This window comes from Megalopta genalis, chromosome 2, assembly GCF_051020955.1.
Source record: "Megalopta genalis isolate 19385.01 chromosome 2, iyMegGena1_principal, whole genome shotgun sequence".
NCBI lineage: Eukaryota > Metazoa > Arthropoda > Insecta > Hymenoptera > Halictidae > Megalopta > Megalopta genalis.
In genome coordinates this window covers 22,064,323-22,088,474 of record NC_135014.1, presented here as the reverse complement: position 1 = coordinate 22,088,474, position 24,152 = coordinate 22,064,323, and the positions used below count along the sequence as shown (strand labels likewise).

The 24,152-nt window shown below is 36.6% G+C and overlaps 3 protein-coding genes across 7 annotated transcripts in view; all 3 read right to left on the bottom strand.

Annotated features, from left to right (window-relative positions):
- Positions 1–21,099, bottom strand: part of jvl (javelin-like) — a 109,053-nt gene extending 87,954 nt beyond the window's left edge. For all 4 annotated transcript variants that reach the window (XM_033470568.2, XM_033470569.2, XM_076518734.1 and 1 more), the window contains exon 1: positions 20,415–21,099. Coding sequence is in view for 1 of the 4 variants with exons in the window: in XM_033470567.2 (XP_033326458.1) it covers positions 20,415–20,459 (45 nt within the window). In the remaining 3 variants the exon portion in view is untranslated. The remainder of the gene's footprint in view (positions 1–20,414) is intronic.
- LOC117220534 (uncharacterized) lies at positions 4,279–20,408 on the bottom strand. Of its 2 annotated transcripts, XR_013032696.1 has the most exons (7): positions 19,309–20,408; positions 18,332–18,485; positions 18,062–18,229; positions 16,808–17,006; positions 16,490–16,624; positions 7,569–7,947; positions 4,475–4,610 (listed from the first exon to the last, which is right to left on the bottom strand). XR_013032696.1 is itself a non-coding variant. In XM_033470570.2 (6 exons), exons 1-6 carry the CDS (start codon positions 19,456–19,458, stop codon positions 4,424–4,426), a joined length of 993 nt encoding a protein of 330 aa, XP_033326461.2. In that variant the 5' UTR covers positions 19,459–20,408; the 3' UTR covers positions 4,279–4,423. The 2 variants fall into 2 exon arrangements, 1 of the variants encoding a protein (XP_033326461.2); XM_033470570.2 differs by lacking the exon at positions 7,569–7,947 and having other exon boundaries at positions 4,279–4,610.
- Positions 21,100–21,219: 120 nt separating the features above from the next.
- On the bottom strand, positions 21,220–24,150 carry LOC117220535 (uncharacterized). Its single transcript, XM_076518739.1, has 2 exons — positions 23,538–24,150; positions 21,220–23,443 (listed from the first exon to the last, which is right to left on the bottom strand). Exons 1-2 carry the CDS (start codon positions 23,588–23,590, stop codon positions 22,744–22,746), a joined length of 753 nt encoding a protein of 250 aa, XP_076374854.1. The 5' UTR covers positions 23,591–24,150; the 3' UTR covers positions 21,220–22,743.
- Positions 24,151–24,152: the final 2 nt, after the last annotated feature.

The window sequence follows — 24,152 nt, the reverse complement described above, 5'->3', positions numbered from 1 at the left end:
TGGGAATGCATCAAACTTAAAATCCAAAATCACTATCTTAAAGTAGAGGTTTCAACCTATAATTTGAAGTCATCATCCTACGATGATTTTTCGTGGAGTTGGCCAATTTTTATTCAAAACTGTTCTATCGTTATATCGCGTACTTCTCTCTTAAAATTAGAACATTTTTTAAAAGTTAGTAGTTCTATTCTTCTTTGGTTTATACTACTATTGGTGACTGTTTCTAGTGTCGTAGACTTCAAATTTGTGCGCACAATAAAAACTTTGCAAGTTAATTGTAAGAAACGTAAATCCGATGAATATATTTTTTTCTATCCTTTAATTATTTTAATAAATTGAACGTAATATAAAAATATTCTTAAATTCTTTTAGTGTCTTCTTATAGTTTCGTATTCGACCTAGTCATTTTCGTCAGAAATACATAAAGAGAGATCCTAATAAATCCATAAAGACTTTCTTATCGATTATTTCGGTGTAAGTTTTTAATCCTTCGAATAATTTTTTCATCATTCGTACAATTGGTTTCACCGTCTTTTAAAAACAATATAAAACTTTAATTTTGATTTTGTTAACAGTGTTAGCAATGTCTCAAATTCTTGCACATACAAAATACAAAATACTTGTGCACTGTAATCTGAATATCCATCTTACTGTATCATCTCCGCCTTTCCTTAAGACAACGTATTTACACATTCATGAATATAAAGTATGCACTTCTCAGCATACCTACCTCCTTAATTACACCATTCCAGAAGTTAACTCGTCCACGAACGTGTTCATCGTGGAATGCACATTGTTAGGCTGCAGATTTATGCGTTCGTTCATAAATGCAACAGTGGAAGAATTCAGACGATCGATTAACATCGATGCACAATAATTAAGAAAACAATGAGACATATACACCTGATTCTTGCTCCGTGCAATTGATGCGGGATAATTTGATATTGCATAAAGATCTGCAATCTACCCGTTCTATTTTCAATATTGCACGTTTGTCGTGGACGGCAGGGAAAAGTCACCGGCACTTCCTTTTTTATCTACGAAGACGTAACGCATTGTTTAAGGATGGTTCAATAGTGTGAAAAATATTTTCTCGTTTGCCTTTATAGGGCTTGCCGCGACTCATTAAGATGACGCGCATCTTCTTTCGTCTTCTTCCTACTGAAAAATAACTTCCGCTCGCATGTTCCTGCTCGTGCAGCTAACACAGGCATCCTGCTTGCCAGGAATTAATTATAGCCATGTGCATCGAACTAGTTTAGTGGTAACAGTACTTCATGGATGTATCCGAACATGTTAAGAAGATTCATGGTCGTCTATTTGATTTTGTTGAAGAAGTTTTCACGATTTTATTGCTTTATGCATCACCTAGGAATCGAATGCAACGAACGGGTTTTCGCTAACAATAAAATAAGAACAGGTGGTTCATCTAAAATTAGATGAACATGTTCTCTCTATCCCAATATATATTGGGATCTTAATAAACCCAGCACAAAAAATGCGAAAAAACATGTATATATATATATATACACACATTGTTTTTGTGAAAATCGTCTTATCAGTTCAAAATTAGCATTACATTTTGCAATAAGCTTTAAAGTATTTTTGAATAATTATTCAAAATTCCATATTCTTATTATTTTGTACACAAGTTATGAATCATATAAAATTAATTATTACAGCTAACAATGAAATATAATGAACGGTTTTAACTAACGGTAAAATATAATTAATGGTTTCAGCTAACAATAAAATACAATGAACGGTTTTAGCTAAGAATAAAATCTAATTAATTGTTTTAGCTAATAATAAAATACAATGAATGGTTTTGGCTAAAAATAAAATCTAATTAATGGTTTTAGATAACAATAAAATACAATGGATGGTTTTAGCGAAGACTAAAATATGTAGAATGGATCTTTTATGTAGAATTAGATGAACACATCTTCTCGCCATTACAGCAGTTAAGAGTGAAAACTCGAAGTTCCAAAATCAGAATTGTACGTTCGAAGTGCGACGGATCGATACACGTTATTTTTAAGTATGGTATCTAAGTACTGTGTATAGTATAGTTGTCTATTATGCTAGAACCTAAAAGGATTTCGGGATTGAGACTGCCATAACTGGGATTTAACTCCTTGAAGCTTTCGTGAGCTACCTAAACTCGGTTTCTTCGAATTTCAAGTAACATTGTGAAAAATGTAACGTTTCTCTGTTAAGTGAATTTATCAATTTGTAACACAAATTTGTTTGCTTGAGAAATTAGTATATGGAATTTTAAAATTTATAGTACTTGTTAATGTATAGTAAATAGATCTTAGAACTTGTTAAATTGCGAATATAGAAATTAGGAGATATTAATTATGATAATTAATAATATTTTATAACTGCTGTATTCACAATTTAACAAGTTCTACACTGTACCATAAAATTCGAACCTTGATATAACAATTTTTCAAGCGGTTACTTAACTAAAAAGTCATCATCATGAACTTATAAAAAGTATTAATCGTCATTATTAATATCTTTATTTTATCCTTGCATCCACGAAATTTCGACAACTGGAAATTATTAAACTCGTACAGCACTTAGTACGATCTTCCACCACTATCAGTGAAAAGAAGAGTGTACATAATCAATATTTTTCGAGAAACAATTGAACCAGTCTCTCAGCGAAAGTCCGGTGTCGAGGGCGATTAGTGAAAACGCTTGTTAATTAAAAATTAACCGTACGAAACAGCTGCAAATGGTTTCACTTAATTTCCACTGGCATTGTTCGGGCTGCTTCGCAACATCCGTTTGAAAATTCAAACAAAGAGGAGTACAGAAATTTGCAAAATCGTTCTCGGATGTAAATGCAAATGTCTGAGACTATATTAATGAGTTTGAATAGCAACCGGATTAGCATAGCGATGGGAATGCTTCGGCGTTGCATTCCCCCCCGGTGCGGGAACACTATAATGTATTTTTTTAATCACTATACATTTTCCGGATCGATTTCCGTATTGCGCAACGCGGCCGGTCCGGATCGCATAATACGAGATCTAAGAAAATAATGATCGAGTCGCGAACTTACTCACGGCCGTGTCGTAATGCCGGCGTAATTATACCACTCGCTGAAGTCATCAAACCACTGTGTACTGATGCAACAGCTTCATTTTCGTCTCGTTCGAATGTGATTCCATTCCCGATGCTAATGACACGGAGAAAATTATTGGTTGTGATGGCGCAGAGACAACGAAGCCGAAAGCATGTGCCAACGGAATTTGCACCGTTAAGCCTTATGGCTGTTTTTAACTGCAATTAAAACGCAATCGAACTACAGTCGTTGGTTTTTATCGAAAATCTGCAGTCGTTTTCTCAAGGACTATGTTTTATATATAAATATTATGATTATATCATATATTATATAATATAAATAATTATAGAATAAATAATATAATAATATAAATAATATAATTATATAATATACACACAGTTTGAATAAAATACCTGCAGCTTTTCATACAGAATGCAAAGTGATAATTATATTATATATCATATACTACTATATTATATACAATTATAATATATGTCACACAATAATAATATAATTATTACTTTGCATCTTTTAATGTCGCTGCAGGTGTTTTACACCAGCATTTTTAAATACAAGTAACATAATTATTGCTCCGCAATTTTGATGAAATTCAGCGCAGACGTTTTACGCGAAACCATGAATTAAATATAAATTATTCTCCTACGTATTTTGCGTACTGTGCAACTACGTAATTGTACTGTGCCATCATTTGCTGTGCACAATTTGGCTGTTATATGCATATTGCAGCGGATTGCAAAACTGCACGAGGTGAATACTTTATAAGATACGACGGGAAAAATTGAAGCAATTAGTTAGCTAAGTGTTCGATTGCTTCATTCTGCCAATACTAAACGGTGTATTATGTAATAATATTTTTAATTTGCTGTGTTAGATCGCAGATGTTTTACTTGAACTATGAGTGTAATTTAAACTATAAATGTAACATAAATTACGAGTTTAATTAAACCATGAATGTAACATAAGATTGGGATGTGGAAAATGCTCGTTCCTTGCACTTTCTCTTAAAATATTTCTTACACTCTGAAATTTTTCATGCAACATATTTAACCTTTCACACTCAAATGACGTCTACGAAGTGCCACTAAAAATTGCTACATCATTTTTCAAAGTAATTTGTACATTATTAAATTGACTTATATTTGAAGAATTGTTAAGAATGAAAGTACTATTAAAACAGCTTAGAATGCAAATGGTTAGCACACCATCTAACCTTTTATTTCATTAACACTCGTTCGACTTCGTACATTTTAAATTCAAACATGTTGTTCCCAATAATTTATTGATACAGTCAAGTACAGTGTTTCATACTTGACAGAATAGTGATTAGTATATTGACGGTTCATCATCTTGGGGGAAAAGTGGTTTACTCATTACCATATTCATGGACAGATCCATGGAGATATCCATGAACACGTCAGGATAATACTGCGGCATCAGGTCTTGTCCTACTCTCCGATTTCGAGTCTGCATTTGCGGCGGCTCGTTCCCAGATATACTGCTAATTTCGCTCCTAATTTTGATAAAAAAGCACTCGTTACGATTCGTACAATAATCACTGAAAGTTACACGATAACTCTTCAAATTTCCAATATTTTTCCTCGTAGCTCTCTCTGCACACGGTCGATAAGTTTATCTCTGGCCTAACGTGCCATTGTTTTATATTTTTTTTATCATTTCGTTATCATTAATACCCTACTATCTTGGCTCGCACAGTCGCCACGTTCATTGTATTAAAAACAACTGTTTCGTGTTTTGCCTGAAATTATCGGAACCAATGCAATTACATCGACCAGTCAGATGATTCTTTTAAGAACATCTTGTTCGACGGAGAATAAGCTCATGCAATATTCACTATTGAAAAAAACATATTCTGTACTTCAAGTGATGGTTGGTTTTCATTTCGCATTCAATAGAAAACGATCTCTCAATCTCTTTTAAAAAAATTCCAAAAACTTTCTAAAATGGCACTCGTTAGAACAAATCCTTGTTTATGAGACTTTATTCAAGGTAGTGCGGCTCATGCAATTCTAATTATGTCAGCTTGAAAAAATGCAATCTGTACTCTAAACGACGGTTAATAAGTGCGCAACACTTTAGCACAAAGAGATCTCCCGACTTTCTTCAAATAAATTCCCAAATAGGATATAGAAAATAATATTCAAAATGAACCTTTACATACATATGAAACGTTGTTTAAAAAAGGAAGTACAACTCAACGATATATTTTGTACTGCAAATGGCGGGTTAATAAGTGTACAAAAATTCAATCGAAATGACCTGACCAATTTCTTTTCAAAAAATTCCAAAATTCACAATTCTGTTTCTTCCACCATCGCACAAAGGCAACGCGTGCCATTGATATTTCCCAGTAAATGACTCAGAACCTAAGCGCAGCTCGCGGGACAATAGTCAACGATCTTCTAACGTGAAAGTGTGGGCATTTCCACGCGAAGAAGATCAACGTCAGAGATAACGATTTAACGGGCCGGCGAAGAAGAGGACGAAGAAGACGTCGGCGGCGGGATGCATGTGCCACACACGGCGCGGCGCGGCGCAGAGAAAAGGCTCACAGGACGAGGGAACTTTTACTTTCCAAAGCGATGAGCAAAACCGTGCGTGACGCGGATCTCGTAGACCCGTGTTTACGCATCTCGCCGAAGAAAGACCACTCGCATGATCAAATTCAAAGATTTCTTATGCTTGGACACGCCCGAGCATCACGTCCCCACGGATGTGAAACTGAATCGAATGAACAGTTTGATATTTTTATGGGGGAGACCTAATGGGACATTAGCTCCTTCATGCTCGTAGTCAGAGGTAGAGCTGGGCATTATTCAAATAATTTTTAGTCTAGAGTCTAGATGATTACTCGAATGAATAAATAATTCAATAATTTGATTCCCTCTCTCTCTCTCTCTCTCTCTCTCTCTCTCTCTCTCTCTCTCTCTCTCGCTAATCATTTTGTCACAAATGAGTTACCATTACCTTATTCGTGAATTTCTTGTTTTGATAGTGCTTGTAAATTCTTTGAATATCTCACTGTTTTCCATTCAATCTACCAATTTCTGTCACAAATGGTTAATAACAATAATAATAATAATAATAATAATAATAATAATAATAATAATGGCACATTTCTGCTCAAATTAGAAAACACATGCTTAAATACTGAACTAAGAAAATCATAAGCAAAATGAAAAGTGTTTCATTTAGCATTGTGTAGAGAACAAACTGCGCATTTTACGCACTTATGGCAAAAATGACTAACTCAAATATGAAGCTGTGAAGACATACAAAGAATTTAATAATACAGTCACACTTGAACTTATCGAAATTATTCGAAGAAACAATTTACATGGTTCTGTCTAATATCTGTTTCTTACAATCGTCTTGGACAACTTTCAAACAACAAGAAACCAACGTTGAGTTCACGAGATCATTCGAGAAGGAAATTTTTCTAGAAAACGCTGACACAGTTCAGCAGAGACGAGCTGCAAGAAACCGGGAAATTACAGAACCAAGACACAGCGTAACAGCGAGCACGAAAGACGATTTAATTAACAGGTTAATCCTGACGGCAAACAACATTTTTTTGTCGCTCATTACATGGGAAAGAGTTTCTCCAGAGTCATCGTTCTATTGCTCCGTCACACAGGCGAGATATTAATCATGATAGCGGAGAACGGTATGCTAGACGGCAAATGAATATTCATGCGGATGGACGTTAACGTCAAATGGCGAGAGCCTATTTCTTCGGCTGATGAAGATGAAACGAAGCTACCTTATAGGGGACTTGTCGTTGACCTTGAATACCACGGGCTAATAGTACTTGACCAAACACAGCGCTACCAGAGTTCTCGGGAACGAGCGACACGTGGCTTTGCAATTTTTCTTCCAATAATCCTAACGATACAATTTAGTTAGCGCAAATAGAAGCTCAAGGTTCTTCGTCTTTAATGAAAGCCGTAGCTCGATCGAGCAATTTTTCTCGCATCGATCATGGTACACCCGTTGATAAATTATGCGAATCGGGCATTCGCGCGGAAACATCAATCTAGGGAACGGTTAATCTACTGTTAATCGAAACTTAAGCAAACGAGGCTTAATTGAGCTAGCGTTCCACTATTATAAACACCTGACAATCGATCATAAATCAAACATAAGAGTCTATGAAACACGCGATACGAGCCTCTCAAGGTGCATCGCGCGTGATAGAACTGTAGAAAAATGTTGTTAACACTTAATGAGTCTCGAGGATGCAATAGCGTCAGTGTCGCTGCCATTTGTCGCGGTGCTTTTGCTACGTGGCATTGACGATATTCATTCGAAAACATTTCTCACTCAAGTACTTTTACAAGTACTTTTACCATAGTCATTTTACTTTCATATAAATGCTACTCTGTCAAAAATCATTTCGATCCAGCACGATTTTGTTCATTATGTATGTTTCGAACTCAAAAATACGTACCAATGTTACATAGAGTTGCCTAATTTTAATGTCAATGTTTCAGCAACGTAAAATGATCTCTTTGAAACGAGAATTCAAAATGTTACTATATCAAAAATCATTCCGATCCTGCACGATTTCACATAACGCACGTTTCACACACAAACATACAATATTTCATTAAGACACATTGTTAGCCATATCATCAATTCAGAATTTGCTTCACTAACGGCCTTCACGGTTGAGATCATTTATGAAATCTGACTTCTATTGTTATAACAGATTTCATCGCACGGTGTACTAATCAAGCTGCAAATTTGTGCGCATTCATATTGCACGAAAGTCTCGAAGATATAGAACGTCAAGTTGCGATAGAATTTTGTGTAGCCTAATCGCATGCCTGAAACAAAAAAGCACAAAGTAATGACCTGATATAAATAAAATAAAATGCTAGAATTGTAACACCAACGGTGAAAAGATGGTAAAAATTTGGCAAAAAGAAAGAAAATGATAAGAACTCGGTAAAAGAAAAAACGTGGCAAAAGATCGCAGAAAACTCGAATCACAGACAGTCGTAAATCAATGCCCGGTAGAAAGTTCGCTCCGTCGAAATGCAGTTCGCGATAGCATCGGCAAGTTCACGAGCACAACCGGAGGCGAGAGTCTTGATAATCGAGTTTTCCATTAAAGCTCGGTCGGTTCCTTTTTTTCCCCCGCGAACCATGATCGTGACTGGTTCCGTTTCCGACCTCGTTCGAAGTTCGTAAAATTCTTCGCGTACTTAATTGCAGCACGAGGAATCACGAGACAGCGTGGCTCTAGCCGTTCCTTCGGCGTATAATGGAAATTTTGCGAAGCTTATCGGCACGCGCGCGTCACAGTCGCCGGGTTAACCCTGCGCCATGCTTCCCTCCCGTATATACTCTATTACTGTACCACGGATAATCGACCGAACTCCAGCCGAATCCATATTCCGTGCCAGGATGCACCTGCCTACCTGACAAATCGTCAAAGTTAAGCCGCGCGAGGATCGCGGCCGCTTTCGTTGGAATCTCGGTAACAGGAAGTAGGTGGACGGAAGGAGAGGATCGCGACCCGGTCGCGTAACCGCGGGATCGGCCTAACAAGAGAAATTTCTCTTCGTTGCTCGAATTTCTGTCCACATAACGAACGGAGAAAGCGCACCGTTTTTTTTTTCCCCCTCGTGCCACGGTTGCCCGACGTTGTTCCATCATCTCGTCATTTCTCGGCTTTACGTCAGGAGTTACGCGTTGTGCAAGAGCGCACGAAATTTCGGGTCCACGGGACGCAGAAGATCGAGCGCAGTTTCGGAGTTCGTCGAAAAGTAACACGCTAAATATATGGCATAATATGCGATAAGTATTAATACACGGTTCATGACTATAAAACCACCAACAAATTTTCTGTTTTTATACACTGTAATGATATTAATAATATTAATGATGTTAATAATATATATTGATAATATTATATCATATTAATTATATCTTTTTTTAAATAATATTGATAGCATTATATAATATCAACGATATCTTTTTTTAATAATATTAAAAGCATTATGTAATACTGATAACATTGTAATATTAATAATATTGATAATATTAATAATATTAAATAATATTGATAATGTTAATAATATTAATATTATATATATATATTATTATATTATATATATATATATTATTATATTAAATATATATATATATTATTAATATTATATTATATATATTATGTTGATAACATTGTAATATTAATAATATTAAATAATATTGATAATGTTAATAATATTAATATTACAATTAAATCTTTTATTTGTAATGTCTTTTGTAAAATGATTAAAACGCGAATCCGACTCTGCAACATCGCAAAACATCGGTAAACAATCCCACTGACGTAAGTTCCGTTGCACCTATATACGGAATCGTCTTTCGCTGCAGACACAATGAGCATTCCTCTCGCGAGAGACAAAGCCCGCTATAAATAACAGATGAAATTTATATTTCAATGTGCATTACCTCACATCCACTTTCTCAAATGAGGTGATCGATAGATACAAACGTGCTCGAATACACGCGGGCACGCGCGCGCGCGCTCGCGTTATACCCGTACGAAACGAATGAGTCACGATCAGACGTAACCACCGCTTGGGTAGAACGCAGCCTGTAATCAAATAGGATCTCCGTACGATCCAGTGAGCAAGACGCACACTCGTGAAAGTCCCAGCACCTCGCGTTACGAGCAAGAAACTTGTTCAGTTACACTCGACCCCCTGAATATAATAAAGGCCCACGGGCAACTCCGATGGAAATTGCTGATCGGCCGAGACCGTTCGCAGCATGGAAAACGCAGTCCGAGGGATGAGTACGCAGGTGCTGATGACACTCGATACTCTATTTCGAATCTACCACCCTCCTGCTAGCGACCGCGAATCGATTTCATCGAGTTTCTATCGCGCGATTTATCGTGTCGATCGGATTCGATCTGTTATCTTTCGCAACCAATGCGACGTGTGAATCTGGTCTCATTTTTTAATTTAATTTAATTTGTTTGGCGTCAACGGTTCAAACGCTCTCTTAAGTTTTCGACAAAAATTCAACATCGTAATAATTATAATGATAATTAGTAATAATAATGGAAGAACAAAAATGAAACTTTTAATTTATGATAGAATTCAAAATTATGTATTACATTATAACAAAAATGATAAATTTATATAAAATTTGTAAATAAATTGATAAAAAATTGAAGCTTGAAGCTTTTACTTTTGCAATTCATTGGTCATTCTATTTTAGGATGGTTTTGCACGATGTAACGACTGTAAAGCTGAGGATACATTCGCAATCGAGTTTTTTCACTGGCACAGAAACGTAAAATATATTTATCATTTCGTAAAAATGAATAGTACAATGATAAATCGGAACTCATTTTGAAGCTTGAACCTTCTACTTTCGTCAAACGCTCGTCATTTTATTCTAAACTGATTGCACATAATGCAGGGAAAGAGAAAGTGAAGACATGTCATTTCGAAAGAAATATAAATCGTTCGATTGATACAGATAAACTAAAACTTCTGTAGAAACTCTGACAAATTTTTGTTGCAATTACATCTACCATGAATGCGAAGATTGAAGCTTCCTCATTGCAACGACACCAAAAAACTTGATGTACAAATTTTTATTACGCCGTTTTACGCAACAGAAATGCGAAAGATGCCCTAAGCGTAATAGAAAAAACGAAGGCAACGTAAATCAATATACTCGACATTTAAAGTATTAAGAAGTACTCTAATGCGTTTTACAATCATCTTTCCATTATATTCGTCACATAAATAATGATCCCAGACCATCAAATACACGTTAGAACCGCAGAAACGCTTCCTGAGTCCCGTAAAACACAATGATGATCTAAGATACGCAAATGCTTAATTAAAAGGAATAATCAAGAAAGTACTTTATCATCAAGTAGAAGAAAGTCTGATTCAATCTAGCTATTCTAGTCTATAACGCTGTTAATTCATAGTGTACACTCAATTTTGCTAACTGTAAATTTACAACATTCGGAACGGTAGGAGAAGCCTAATCACGAGAATCGAAGAAAATGCCATCGGTCGGACCGTAATAGCTATTGAATCCTACAATTACCTTAGTCGGTTGCCAACTCATCCGAGCATGGTTGCCAAGAAAAAATAATTGGAATGACCGGTGGCTGATCCGAGGTGAAAAGTGAGCATTCTTCTGCCCTTTCTTCGCGCGTTCGAAGGAGGAAATGGATCGTAGAAACCTCGATGGAAAAATATGTATTGCAGGGAAACTGAGTCGACCATTCGGTATACAATAACGACCGAGAAAGTTCCAGCCGGACACACTGTTATTTTCTTTCGACCATCGTTTCCTCCTTCCTAAGTCTTCTAAAGGGTTCGTCGTGATTTCCCTCTATGCACTCTTACGGGCCAGTTATCGATGTTCTCGCTTCCTTATTGCAGACGGAAACGTGTTAATTATGGTACGCATTTTTGCGGTACATTTCGCAGGCCATTCGATCGGCTGCGAATCGCTCCGAGCAGATCGTAAATGTTTCGAATCGAGGAACGACTGTGCGAAGTTAGGCTTCTTGACGCCGGTGAAACGGTAGCCGAATTGATGCAACGTTTCCCTCGCGGAACGACCACAATCAATCATTTCACTTTACAAGGATACGAACTTCCTTTCTATTACTCGCGCGTGTGCGCCGCCGTGCTCACGTTTTGTATTTGAACCGGTGTGGATTCGCTTGACTCTGTTCATTCAGTTATTAATTAGTCTAAAGCGGTTTTTTTTTCAGCTGTCTTTGTTTCAGATTTACCGTTCGATGCTTCCGTGGGCGACCTAAATTGAAGCTGCTTGGTTAATTAACTGGGAGCTGAATGATCGAGATTTATGGTGGAGAAATTATGCTCTTTCTTGCGCCTCGTAGATCAGGAGAATTGTCAAATAATTCTGTGGTAATAGACAGCATCCTCTAAAACCAAATTATAAAGCCCGAAATTAAACTAATTGTGTGAGGTACCTATCACAATTCTTGAAAGTACTTGCCATAATTCTTGAAAGTACCTACCTAACATAATTGTTGGAAATACCTATCATAATTGTTGGAAATACCTATCGTAATTGTTAGAAGTTGTATTGTACATATGAGCACTTATTAACTCGTGTACGAATATTGTAGAGTCTAGTAGCATAAATTTTGAAGAGATTTTCAAAAGAGTATTTAAAACTAGACATCAGATTATTTTAAACATGTAGATAATTGTCAAGAAGAATAAATCTGAAACTTGAAAGAACTCTGAAGAAAAGAAAAATTTGATGATTCTAAATACGCTTAAGCATTTAGAAAATCATAATAACAAAGAATTATGCTTTTGTTGAAAAAAAAACTATGAAACTACAATTGTGTGAAAATGATCGAATGAAATAATTATGTATAACAAGCATTTGGTGTCGCAGCTGTGGATGTTAACAGTCTGCCAAGACTCATCCAATCTCGTCTAATTAAATATTGTGTCCGCCAGCAAATATTTCCACGGTAACTTAAAACTGTCCCTGTGTTATTCGAAGCCAGTGTCATCCGATCTCCAGTGTCACCGAGTCTGATTCATGCACCGAAACAATTTTCTAGACGTTACCCTACGTTATAACCCTAACTTCCACACGGAAACCCCTTGAAAGCTTCGATAATTCCAGCAGAGGGAGTGTTCGATATGTGAAAGGTAATCTGCCGTCATTGTTAACATTGTAGTTCGAGTAGATGCTATGCAAGCATGCACCTGAAATGTAATTAAAAACGTGAGTACATGAGGTTGTCTCTATCAAGATATCCAGTACCACAGGCGACTATGTTATCAGATTATGAGATGAAATTACTTCAAAGAATTGTAAAATTACTAACAGTTAAATTATGATACTTCTTTTATTATCAGTTAAATGATATTTCATATCATTCATTTTCATATCATTGATATGTTCAATGATAATTTAAATATCGTCAGCTATCTTCATAGCTAGTAAAATACACTTATCGAGGATTTGTTGGAACTAATAGGTAAAGATTGATTTTGCAACAAATTGTGACAGAGGATATTTGTAGACTCCAAATGTACATTGTGCACATCAGGGAAGCTATTCCTACATTTTATCAGTAGTTGTAACTGGACCGGCTGCTAAGACACTGTGTACATAGATAATTCCCATTATCAATGTCTCCTCGGACTTCTGATAATACTCGACAACAAATATTCACCGATCCCCACATTCCAAAGGACTTGACATACAAGAAACTATCCCAGATTTTCTTACATTTCCGTCTCATTTTGACCCCAAAAAATAATTTCCTTCTAAATCGCAGTGAGCGGTCTAAAATTTTGAAAAATTTCGCAAATATAACGCTACAGTGTACCCATTATTTATTTTTCGATTCATTCAGATATCTTACTTGGGAACCGAGAAAAATAGTTGTGAAGTTAGAGTTAGAAAGCTGAGATTTCCAAAGCAGTAATTATCACATGACAAGATAAATGATATTTTTCGAACCATCTTAAGTGATTAAAAATTTTCAAAAAATTAATCGAGTAGCCCCTAAGTACACCTACTACTTCCATTCTTGATTTATTCAAATACTTTACGTGGAGCAAGAGAAATACCCTTACAAAGATAGAGGTTTTCAATCACAGCTAATATGAAGAACAACAAGAGATTGCAAACATTTGCAAACTACATCTAAAAACTATGATCACGTCGAATAAATTGCGCAACAATTCACAATCTAAATCCAGAACCCAAAAAACCTAACTAGACCAGTGAAATGTCCCTCTCGAAACGTGCAGGAAGCAACAGCAAAGCCACCGGTGATCGATTAAACGATCACCAAGCGCTCGTTACAAAATCGCGGACACTAATCGACTCGTCACCTAACTTTCGCTCTGTTTCGCAGACAGTGGAAGAAGACCGTGGTCACAGGCGAACAATCGCGTCGGAAGTTCAGTGGTCTGTGTCGCTGGGGCTAATAAGGGTGAAGAGGATCAACCGGCCGAAACAGTTTCCGGCGTGTTCGCCGCCGAGTGTCTTCGACGAATGTGCAGGCCGACCGCAATGTAACGATACCGTTAGCGATTTTTAACGCGGTTAGCACGCGAGTAGGTTTATCGAACGGAGCCGCACAATGCGCCGCAATCTTCTACTCGCTCCTCGGACCCGGCTCTACGCAGTTGTACATTTGATATCTCTCTTGAGCTGCGGGTACGAAGTGTGCTACGACAACCGGAGACCCTCGCCGAGAAAATAGTACGCGTGCAACAACTCACCGCAAGTATTAAGTTGAGTAATCAGTTTTGAGGACGCACGTGCAACCGAATCGGACGCATTGCTGCGAAACTTGCGGGTGAATGACACCCGAAACGATATCTGAAGCTCCGCAACACGCTCGATCATGAGGAACTATGAACTGAATCTAATACTACAACTAGCTGCCTATTCTAGACCCTAATGCTCGTGGTACCATGATTGATTCGAATAATCGAAGTCCTACTGTGTTAGTACCTTTGCATTTGTTCTAGGTTAACAATTCCCAGACGTTGATCACGGATAACGACGAAGTTAATCTAAGGCTTCAGCTAGATAGCTATTCTAGTATCCTAATCAGTGAGCAACTTTGAATGTGTTCTAGACTAGACATTTCTAGACATTGATCATAGGCAACAACGAATTAAATCTAATACTGCAGCTAGGTAGCTATTCTAGTTGCCTAATGCGTATGATGCCTTCATTAGTTAGAATCACAGAGATCCTACTGTGTTCACTTTGCACTCCTTTCTAATAGTATTAGTAGACTGTAGATCTTTATGCAATTTTTCATTTACACAGCTCAATATTTTTTAAATTAAATTAACAGTACAATTTGTTTCTCTGTGTTGAAATTTTAGCCTCGAACAAAAATTAATCTATAGTTCACTTAGTACTAAGATACTAAGATATCGGTTTACATTTTCGTCGGTTCAGTCAGCGGGCAACGACGGTGATGTAAACTACAATAGATACGGCGATACATCATCACCGGTACCATTAGATACACATCGTGCCCTGACTGTTTGGGGATCCCAGCGTCACGTATACAATGTGAAACGCGACAAATAAACGTCTCTGATTGGTGGATAAGACGAACCCAAAATGGGTATAAAAGAAGCGTTTTTTCTTACCGGACTCTCAGTAGAGTTTGGTCGCTCGATCGTTTTCGCCCATATACCTTCTCTCAATAAAGGAATAAAATAAAGTCTTTTTAAGAAAAGAATTGGAATCATATTCATTTTCATTCCATAATCCCAACACTCTGATTAGCAGGTTTGTTGTAGCAAACCTACACTACAGACCCTATTCATTTTGGCCGACATAAATACTTTCTATAAATGAGTTTCATTTGTAATGATATAATATTTGTAATAATATCATTTGTTCATGAGTAAATGAGTTTCATTTCATAAATGAGTCTGAAATGATAATTATGCTTGGTAGTTTCCCCCAGAACAAGGCTAGGAATCCCTAAACGTTTCATCATCGACAACAACGAATTGAATCTAGCACTGCGGCTAAGTGTCTGGTCTACTATCCTGATACTCCTATTGCCTTGATTAGTTCGCATAACTGAGGTTCTCCTGCTTTGTTAACTGAGAAGAAAACTAGTATGTTTGGTGTCACACTATCTGTACCGGGCTCATTGAGACAGGCAGTAACATTACAAAAAAAAAGTCACATTAGAGTAAAGCAAATTCTATTGTGTACTTTGAGATATAAACTAAAATATAGCAAGAGCTTAAAGATGTTTTATCAAGCTACCACTGAACAGAACATTCTCATAGTTATGTTACTTGAGTCTCCTTTTTTAAAGATTGATATAATCTCTTGCTTGATGACTCTCTCACCCTATTTCTTTCTTGATGGCTACTCTTCCCTAATTATTACCACTGAACCAAATGAATTTATACGTAAGACCTACAATTATCTGATACTTAAGCCCCACATTCTCTTCCTCAAGTGATTTCCACAAACCAAATGAATTTAATCCTTGATTGCCTTCTCCGTATCTATCAATCTTTGCCTCTATCTTCAGTTTTGCATTCGGACATACTTAAAACTCGTCTGACAACCTCTGACAGCATTTCAAAGAACTGAGAAAGCCTATCAGTAATAGAAGCTACCTGCAAAGTGAACAAATTGAAATGAAAATGATAAATGAACGAGCAATTGAGCAGGATCAGGATCATTTCTGAATCCCGAGAGAAATCGCAAGTTTACCAACACCTGTGTGTACACAGGCTAGGACTGTCAAGTGATTACCGTTGATTAAATGTCGATTGGGACGAAATTGTACTACAATTCTCAAGATCACAAGCTTACCCTATAGTACTTGATCTAGTCAATCCGCTTTCACCGTTCGTAGGATCGTCGGTATAAAACTGCCGGCGAGGTCTGTTCTCGATCAACATGAAGGATCTTCGAGGATCTTGGTCCCTAATTCTTCCTGTCTGGATACTAAAAATTACCGTGATCTTTCTTAATAAACATTTAGCTGCCTTCTAATAAATTCATAATTTTGGGGATGATAATGGACAATGAGAGGGAGACTGATGTAATAGATGTAATTTTGATAGAAGTTGACTGGTTTCAGTCGGTATTGTTCAACATAAAATTCTTAAATGATGGACACGGGTTTACCCTAACAGTTCCGACAAGGCTCCCGTGAATTCTATTATGTTCCTCGTGACAAGAGCGCTCCGGGTTAAATCGTTCATAAGAACTCCTTCCGTCGTCATTGTTTCGGACGTGTTCATAGAGTTCGAGACCGTTTCAGGCTGGGTTTGGGGCACCGAAGAAGTCTCACCGTGAATAAGTTCTGTCCTAGTCTGATCTTCACCTGCAAGGAAACCCGGCCTATGTAACCCGCGGTAAATAATATGTATATGTGCATTACGCAGCCGAGAATCGATGAACACCGTCTTCTTAGAATTTCAAGTCGTAAACGTTCCAAGGTTTACGATGATTCTCCCGATTCGTAATAATATAGAGCAATTTTCCGAGAACGCAACTTTTTCAAAATGCTATCACCCTTATGTCTCTACTTGTTTATAATATAACAAGTTTAATAATATAACCAGTAACGACAAACCTCGTTCTTCTATTTAAAATACAATCTGTAAAATACAATCTTCTTCTTTCAAGAAGTATTCTTCTTAAAATACAATCTTCTTCTTTCAAGAAGTATTCTTCTTAAAATACAATCTTCTTCTTTCAAGAAGTATTCTTCTTAAAATACAATCTTCTTCTTTCAAGAAGTATTCTTCTTAAAATACAATCTTCTTCTTTCAAGAAGTATTCTTCTTAAAATACAATACAATATAAGAAGTATTCTTCTTGAAAGAAGAAGATTGTATTTTACAGATTGTATTTTAAATAGAAGAACGAGGTTGGTCGTTACTTATATATTGCTCAAAAAATTGTTACATGTTATTAAACGTTTTAATCTTTTGAGCTGGAAAATTTTGACCGTGTACCAATTGAATCAAAGAAATAATTAACTATAGAAAATATTTGGAAAATTTCTATCCAACCAAATTAATGATTAAAAACGGTTGAATCCTAAAAAAGGATATCTTCACAACCCTCAAGGAAATAATATTACAGTTGTATTCAACTGAAAAAAATTTGTACATATTCCTCAAACCACTGTTTAAGCGTAGTAAACATTTTGCAAATGTCGGTCCACACACAGCTACATACTTGGTAAAACTAATTAAAAACGCAGGAAGAGGTAGGGTTCTCCGGAATGACTGGATACGATCTCTGACCAGAGATAAATAATGTAAGAGCAAGTTCTAACTTTAACCAAGTCACTCAACAAGCCCGCATAAAGCAGTCGTTACCGGCCGAGGCACCCTCATAATCAACAATTCATAGTAGTGAGCATATTACCGTCTGCGTTCGACGCGGAAGGTTCTTCGGACTCAAACACCGTGAAATCAATGGATGGGTTACAACCGGCATCGTACCACTCCGGTTCGACCATATGGTTGTCGCTACGGTTTTCTATCCTTTCGCTGGATTCATCCTCCAATAGATTTTGCTCGCTGATAGTGCTCGCTGACGAATAACATGATGTCAACGGCTTATCGCGAACAGATTACAGAAGCTGTCTACATTTTGAAGGGTTCGAATAATGGTAGAAGAATGGTTCAACTTTACCACTGACTGCATCCAATACCGAATGATTTAATAAGCTGCTCACACTCTCGATGATCTCTGAAGAACATTCTTCTGTTCCCTTCGAGGACCTAATGTCGGACTTCGATCGTATAAAACGCTTCACGAATGAGAAACCAAGGATCCTTGATCTGATCTGTTGTAACGACTCTTGTTTATTATAGTGTCTTTTGAAAGTTAGAATTGTTTGATTATTTTGTTGGATTTGTTTATCTCAAATAATTGAGCTTTGTTCATAAATTGATCTATGCGGACAGCTATTTTATTTGTAAACTAACGAACTAAATTTATCTAGGTAGCTAAGTTAGGTAAAATCGTTTAATTCTATTCTTTTTGTTTAGTAAGTGTAGAAAATTCGATTATTTCATGAGATAATATAATAATATAATCAACATTCTTTGCAAACATTTGTTAAGCTTCCTTCACAGTATAGAAATTTAATCGATTAAATGAATGTGTCGTCTTTTAGTTATAAATTCATAGTCCTTTAATAACAAAATGATAGCGCTAAACTAATTACAAGGCACTAATGACTGATATATGACCAAACGCGTAAATTTGATCACAAATGTATCAAATCAATGATTGCAATCGATTGAACAATTATAACTGCTTCGTGACCCATATACAATGACCTTGTTAAATCGCAGTGTTATTTTTCATACAAATCGATCATTCTGTATGAATTATTAAGATAATAAAAACATCAAAAACTATTTTCAATCGCGTATATGCTAAAACTAATAATAGAACTGCCACTAATCTGCATATACAATACCAAAGACGTTGAATTTTTTAGAGATAAATTCCTCAGTTGATAACCGGTACCAAGAAACGTAAATGGAAGTAAAAGAGAAATGTTCGCAGTACGCGTTTCAAAAAATACTTTAAATATTTTATCAGTTCAAGTCTAGAAATTCTTATTTATTTAGAGGGTCAAAAGGAAGGTTGCACCTAACCTTCTTGGTTATGCTACTCGCGGCAGATAGTTTCAGGCTCTTAGCGTCCCTATCTAGGGAACCTTGCGAGTTTAATGCCTCCTCGATGTTGGCCGTAGGTATTTCATGATTAGAAACATTGCTCCTCGACGAAGACCCATGATTACTCATTGCCACGGTTCGAATGTCCACGAAACTTTCTACGTCAAATATGCATAAGCCTCCGACAGATACTTGTCAATTTTCACATTCCAGGAATTGACATTGTACGTCTACCAACCGTCCTTTTTCCACAAACTTCCATTGTTTCTCGTCTCTTTACTACCCGGTGTTTTTTTTACCGATTTCATAATTCAACTAAATTAAATAATTTTTTAACCGATTTAATCGCAACTCTCGACGATCGCTCTCCACGCAACAATCGATCGTAGTAAACTGTTTCGATCGATTTAGTGCTCCATTAAAATCACACCCAATTCTATTTTTACACGGTTTAGAAAAACAAATTGAATTTTCTTTTTACACGATTTCATTCGACTTGGCATGGTTAAGAAATTGATAACAGCGAATAAAGTTATGCTGTCTTTGATTATTAATTTACATTTTACTTTAACATTGAATTACCTTTTGTTTTTATAAAGTAAACTGCACAAATCAATTTTGGCTTTCCATAAACACTCTTAATAAACCTTTTTGTGTATGAATCCTTTTATCCTAGCTGTTTTTATAGATTTTCACGATACGGTAAAAATGCCCTATTTTTCTACGTACATGTGTACATGATGTTTTTTCTTACACGGATTTTTTTTGGAACATAACCGTCTAAAACAGGATTGGGTGTACTGTACTACACTCTAATTGCTACGTACGTTATAACAAAAGTTAGAGTGATCGATTCGAATGAATAAATGACGATGCACAACGTGTGCCGCAAATTTCTGAGATCTTCGTGTCAAAGTTCTGCACGTTTGCGTGTACAACGAAAAGAAAACAAAAGCGTTCATTGTTACCGGAAGAAACTGACAATTTGGCGTGCTGGCTCGTAAGATGGAGGAGACAATGATTACCGGGCGTGATCGCACGGCCGGGTGACTCGCCGGCTAATTAACTGAGAACGATCGGCTTACCTGATAGGTGTACGGTGCACAGGAAACTAAAAATTCTCTGCTCATAATAGAGAGAACTCGGTGGCGGTGGTAAAATCCAGCTGACGGATCTTGGGCAAGTGTCAAAATGCCGGTGGCGCCATCTTGAACTCGCTTGGAGTCGAGGTCGTCAAGCTGTCACGAGGAAAGTTTCCCGATTTCTCGGGAACGGGATCGCAATCCCTAGGTTCTCCAGCACGATCCACCGAATCACGATCAAATCATTGATGCTGTGCGCTCCGTTCGAACCTCGAAACGTCACGAGGATCGCGAACACATCCGCTGTCAAAGCACAGTACGAGTCACCATCACACAACACACTTTTCACGCTGCTATTAAAGAAAGAATGATCTGTCGCATCGATCACAATGCTGTAGGTTGGACGGTATCGTTGCGAGCGCTCCGAAAGTCGACTAATCGAACACCCGGACACTGGTTAACAGCTAGCACGGTGCGTTTATGTATATGTGATACGGATTACGGCATTATACCACCTTGCTACGCCATTTTCAGTAGGCAGTTTTCAATCGAACTGCGATACAAACGAACCACCACTCGCGTCTACTGGCAAGTGCCGACTGGTGCCGACTGCCGCCAATCACGATCACCAAGCTGGTAATAATCATGGCCACATAGTGTTTGGCAACAACAGCGCCGCCACTGCACCTGTTTGAATCACTATACCACTGCAGTCGGTAATACAGGATTTCTATCGAAATTGTAATAAATTCTTTTTATGTAAATAACTTTCAAGTATAAAGTTTCATACCATTAATGTTAAATTGGGTAAGGTAATAGATAAGTTTATTCTTCGATAAGTTAGATATTGCTAAGTTGCTGTTAAGTTAAAACAATGATAATGATAATAATAATAATAATAATAATAATATTGTTTTACTTTGATGTAAGCATCTAGATCCAGACCTATGAACTTAAAGTAGCCGAAGATCTTTTTGTAGTCTTTATATGAACAAAGATTTTATAAATAAAAAAATAACTGCCGTTTGAAATATCCAGAGACCAAACATAACTGTTATGACGAAAATTTAATAGGAACGGCTTTTACTGATAGACGAACCCTGTATAATTCTCGATGATCGCTTTTTGTTTATTACAAAATTATTGATTTTGTACTACTGCACAGTGATCCGAAAAACAGCAATTTGTGGCCAAAATGCAATTTTTCAACATTAACTTTATGATACAATTTTTTTATTTTAATGAATTAGCAATTTTTTTAATTTTGTAATTAGATGTAATACTTTATAGATAAAATCAGGAGATTTTACGTGTAATTAATTACTTTTAATTACTTACAATATACCATCAAACTTTGTGTTATACCGCTTTTTGGACAACTGTGCACTGTTACTTCTTTCAATTAGCCAAAAACTAATTGGAAACAGAAAAACTTTCAACTTCGAGTACTCCATCTGTCGTAAAACTGCACGAATATTGTTTACATAGAACGATTCTAGAAACTCTGAACGATACGATTATTTAAATATGTTTAAACAATATTAAAAGAAAGCCTTCGCAAGATTAAAAGCATAAGTATATTCTTTTATCGTACTCCCGGGAATGTTTAGGGCCTAGTTATCTCTATTATGTCGTGACCGACGTTTCCGATACTTAGGATACCCAACATAATGGTCTACCAATATGTACATATGTACCTAGTTTATGCAGAAACAATTCTCTTTCTGTCAGCCCCGTCAGTTCAATAAACGGTCACAAAGGGACTGTGTACACCATAAAACCCCTTATACCTATTTCCTTGTCAGAATTGTGTGTCATCAGCGATTAGTCGGCAATAAATATTTACGATCATCAATCGCGATTTTTCAAAAAGATAAAAAGATGCAAACGAACGAAACCCAGCTTTGTTCTTTGTGATGGGTAAGTGTCGTGGTATGCAACGAAATACGTGTCAAACAACTCAGATCGGCTAAAAATAAACCTAATGAAAAAGATTCTGGACAACCTTGAAGATGTAGTCTTACGTAATCTGCATACTTCTTTTCAAATTCACGTAGTAAATATATGAATATAGTAATAGTTTCTAGCACGGAATGTGGATTCTTACATTATTCAGATATGTATTTACGTGATAAAATGCGACGTAAACGCGCCTATCTCTTTCTATCAATGAAATACATATACGGACACAACTACGTAGCGCACTTCTTGCGTACATACGTTTTTCGCCATTTGAAATGAATAAAATGAAATGTGTAAAATGTCTTACATTCGTATCATCTCTGTAGACATATATCCATATCTTTGTCTAATATCATCAGATAGTTAGAATTTATTTCCAAGAACCTCCTGACCTGGATCCACTATCAGTTTTCAAGCAACATTTTTTACATTTAGTGCACCCCATGCTTGCCATCCCGCGCGGCGGATACTTCGATGACGGGTGCTTCTTTTTTTTCTGTGATTCAATCACTAGGTTTCGAGGTATCAAGATATCGTCCCATGGAATTTCAACGTCATCGTCTTCGCAACCTTCTTCAGACAATACTTGTATTTCAATCGGTTTCTCTAGCACGAGGTCATTCCATGGGATTTCTAACGTGGAGTCACAATTTTCGGGATCTGCAAGAGTGGACTGTACGGTTTCCATAATTATTAAATCTTTCCAAGGTAGGGCCATGGTGCCTATGGACTCTTCTTTCCCGAGCTCCGTTCCATTGCCCTGGTCGCCACCATTCTCGTCGTGGCCATTAAGAGGAGATGCCGAAAGCTCTTGACGAATTTTCATGCCGGCTGCCGGTAAAGCGATATCTCGCCATGGTAATTCAATTTTTGAATCGCACAATAAGGACACGTCCGAAAACTCCTTCCGTAGATCTCTCATGTATGGTTCATGATACATTTCTTCCTCCGGATTATACACCAACGTTTGTCTCTTCCTTTTACATTGTTCTTTCTTTCTCTGTTGCTGTTTCTGAAACTTCTGCCGAATACAGTAACATCCTTTCACCTTTCTTTTCTCTTCGGTCATCCTAGTCAATAATTATAATATAGATTTATAGGGTAAATGCACGGTACTGTAATACTTGGAAATTTTCTGACATTAACAGATAATGGTTAATTAACCTCGTGCTGCAATTCGCATCTATGTTGTTTGCTTTTTGTTTTGACACATACATATATACATATAACAGGTGTATCCTCTAAAGATTAACCGCCATTTTTCAGGTATCTCCGATAACCTGACAGACAAACATTTTGAACGAAAATTAACGAATCTTTACCGTTTTTCAGTAAAAATGAAAGTGATTTTGACTTCTCTTTGAATAAAACCATATATTTCAAGTTTCATAGAGTTGTAGTTGACGTTAAAACCAACTCAACCTATGACCTTCAGGTAACCTTGAATTCAGAATTTTAAGTTCGATTAGGAAACTTCAATGTAGGAATTGATTATATTTAGCCTGCGATTCTGAAATCTATGAGCTTATCACAAATTTCGTACTCCTTTTTAACGACTATACACTTCGAACATGTCTTATATGACTTCATGACATAATATTCGTTGCAATTGTATACGTACACCGCATGCTTAGCTTCGTTAAGTTAAATCTTCATGAAATAAATGAAAATGATTTGCCAAGTATTTAAATTCATTCAGTCATCGTCGAACGCAAAAATGCATAAATTCATACATATAGATAACGTATACAATGAAATACAAATACAAACTGTTTCAAT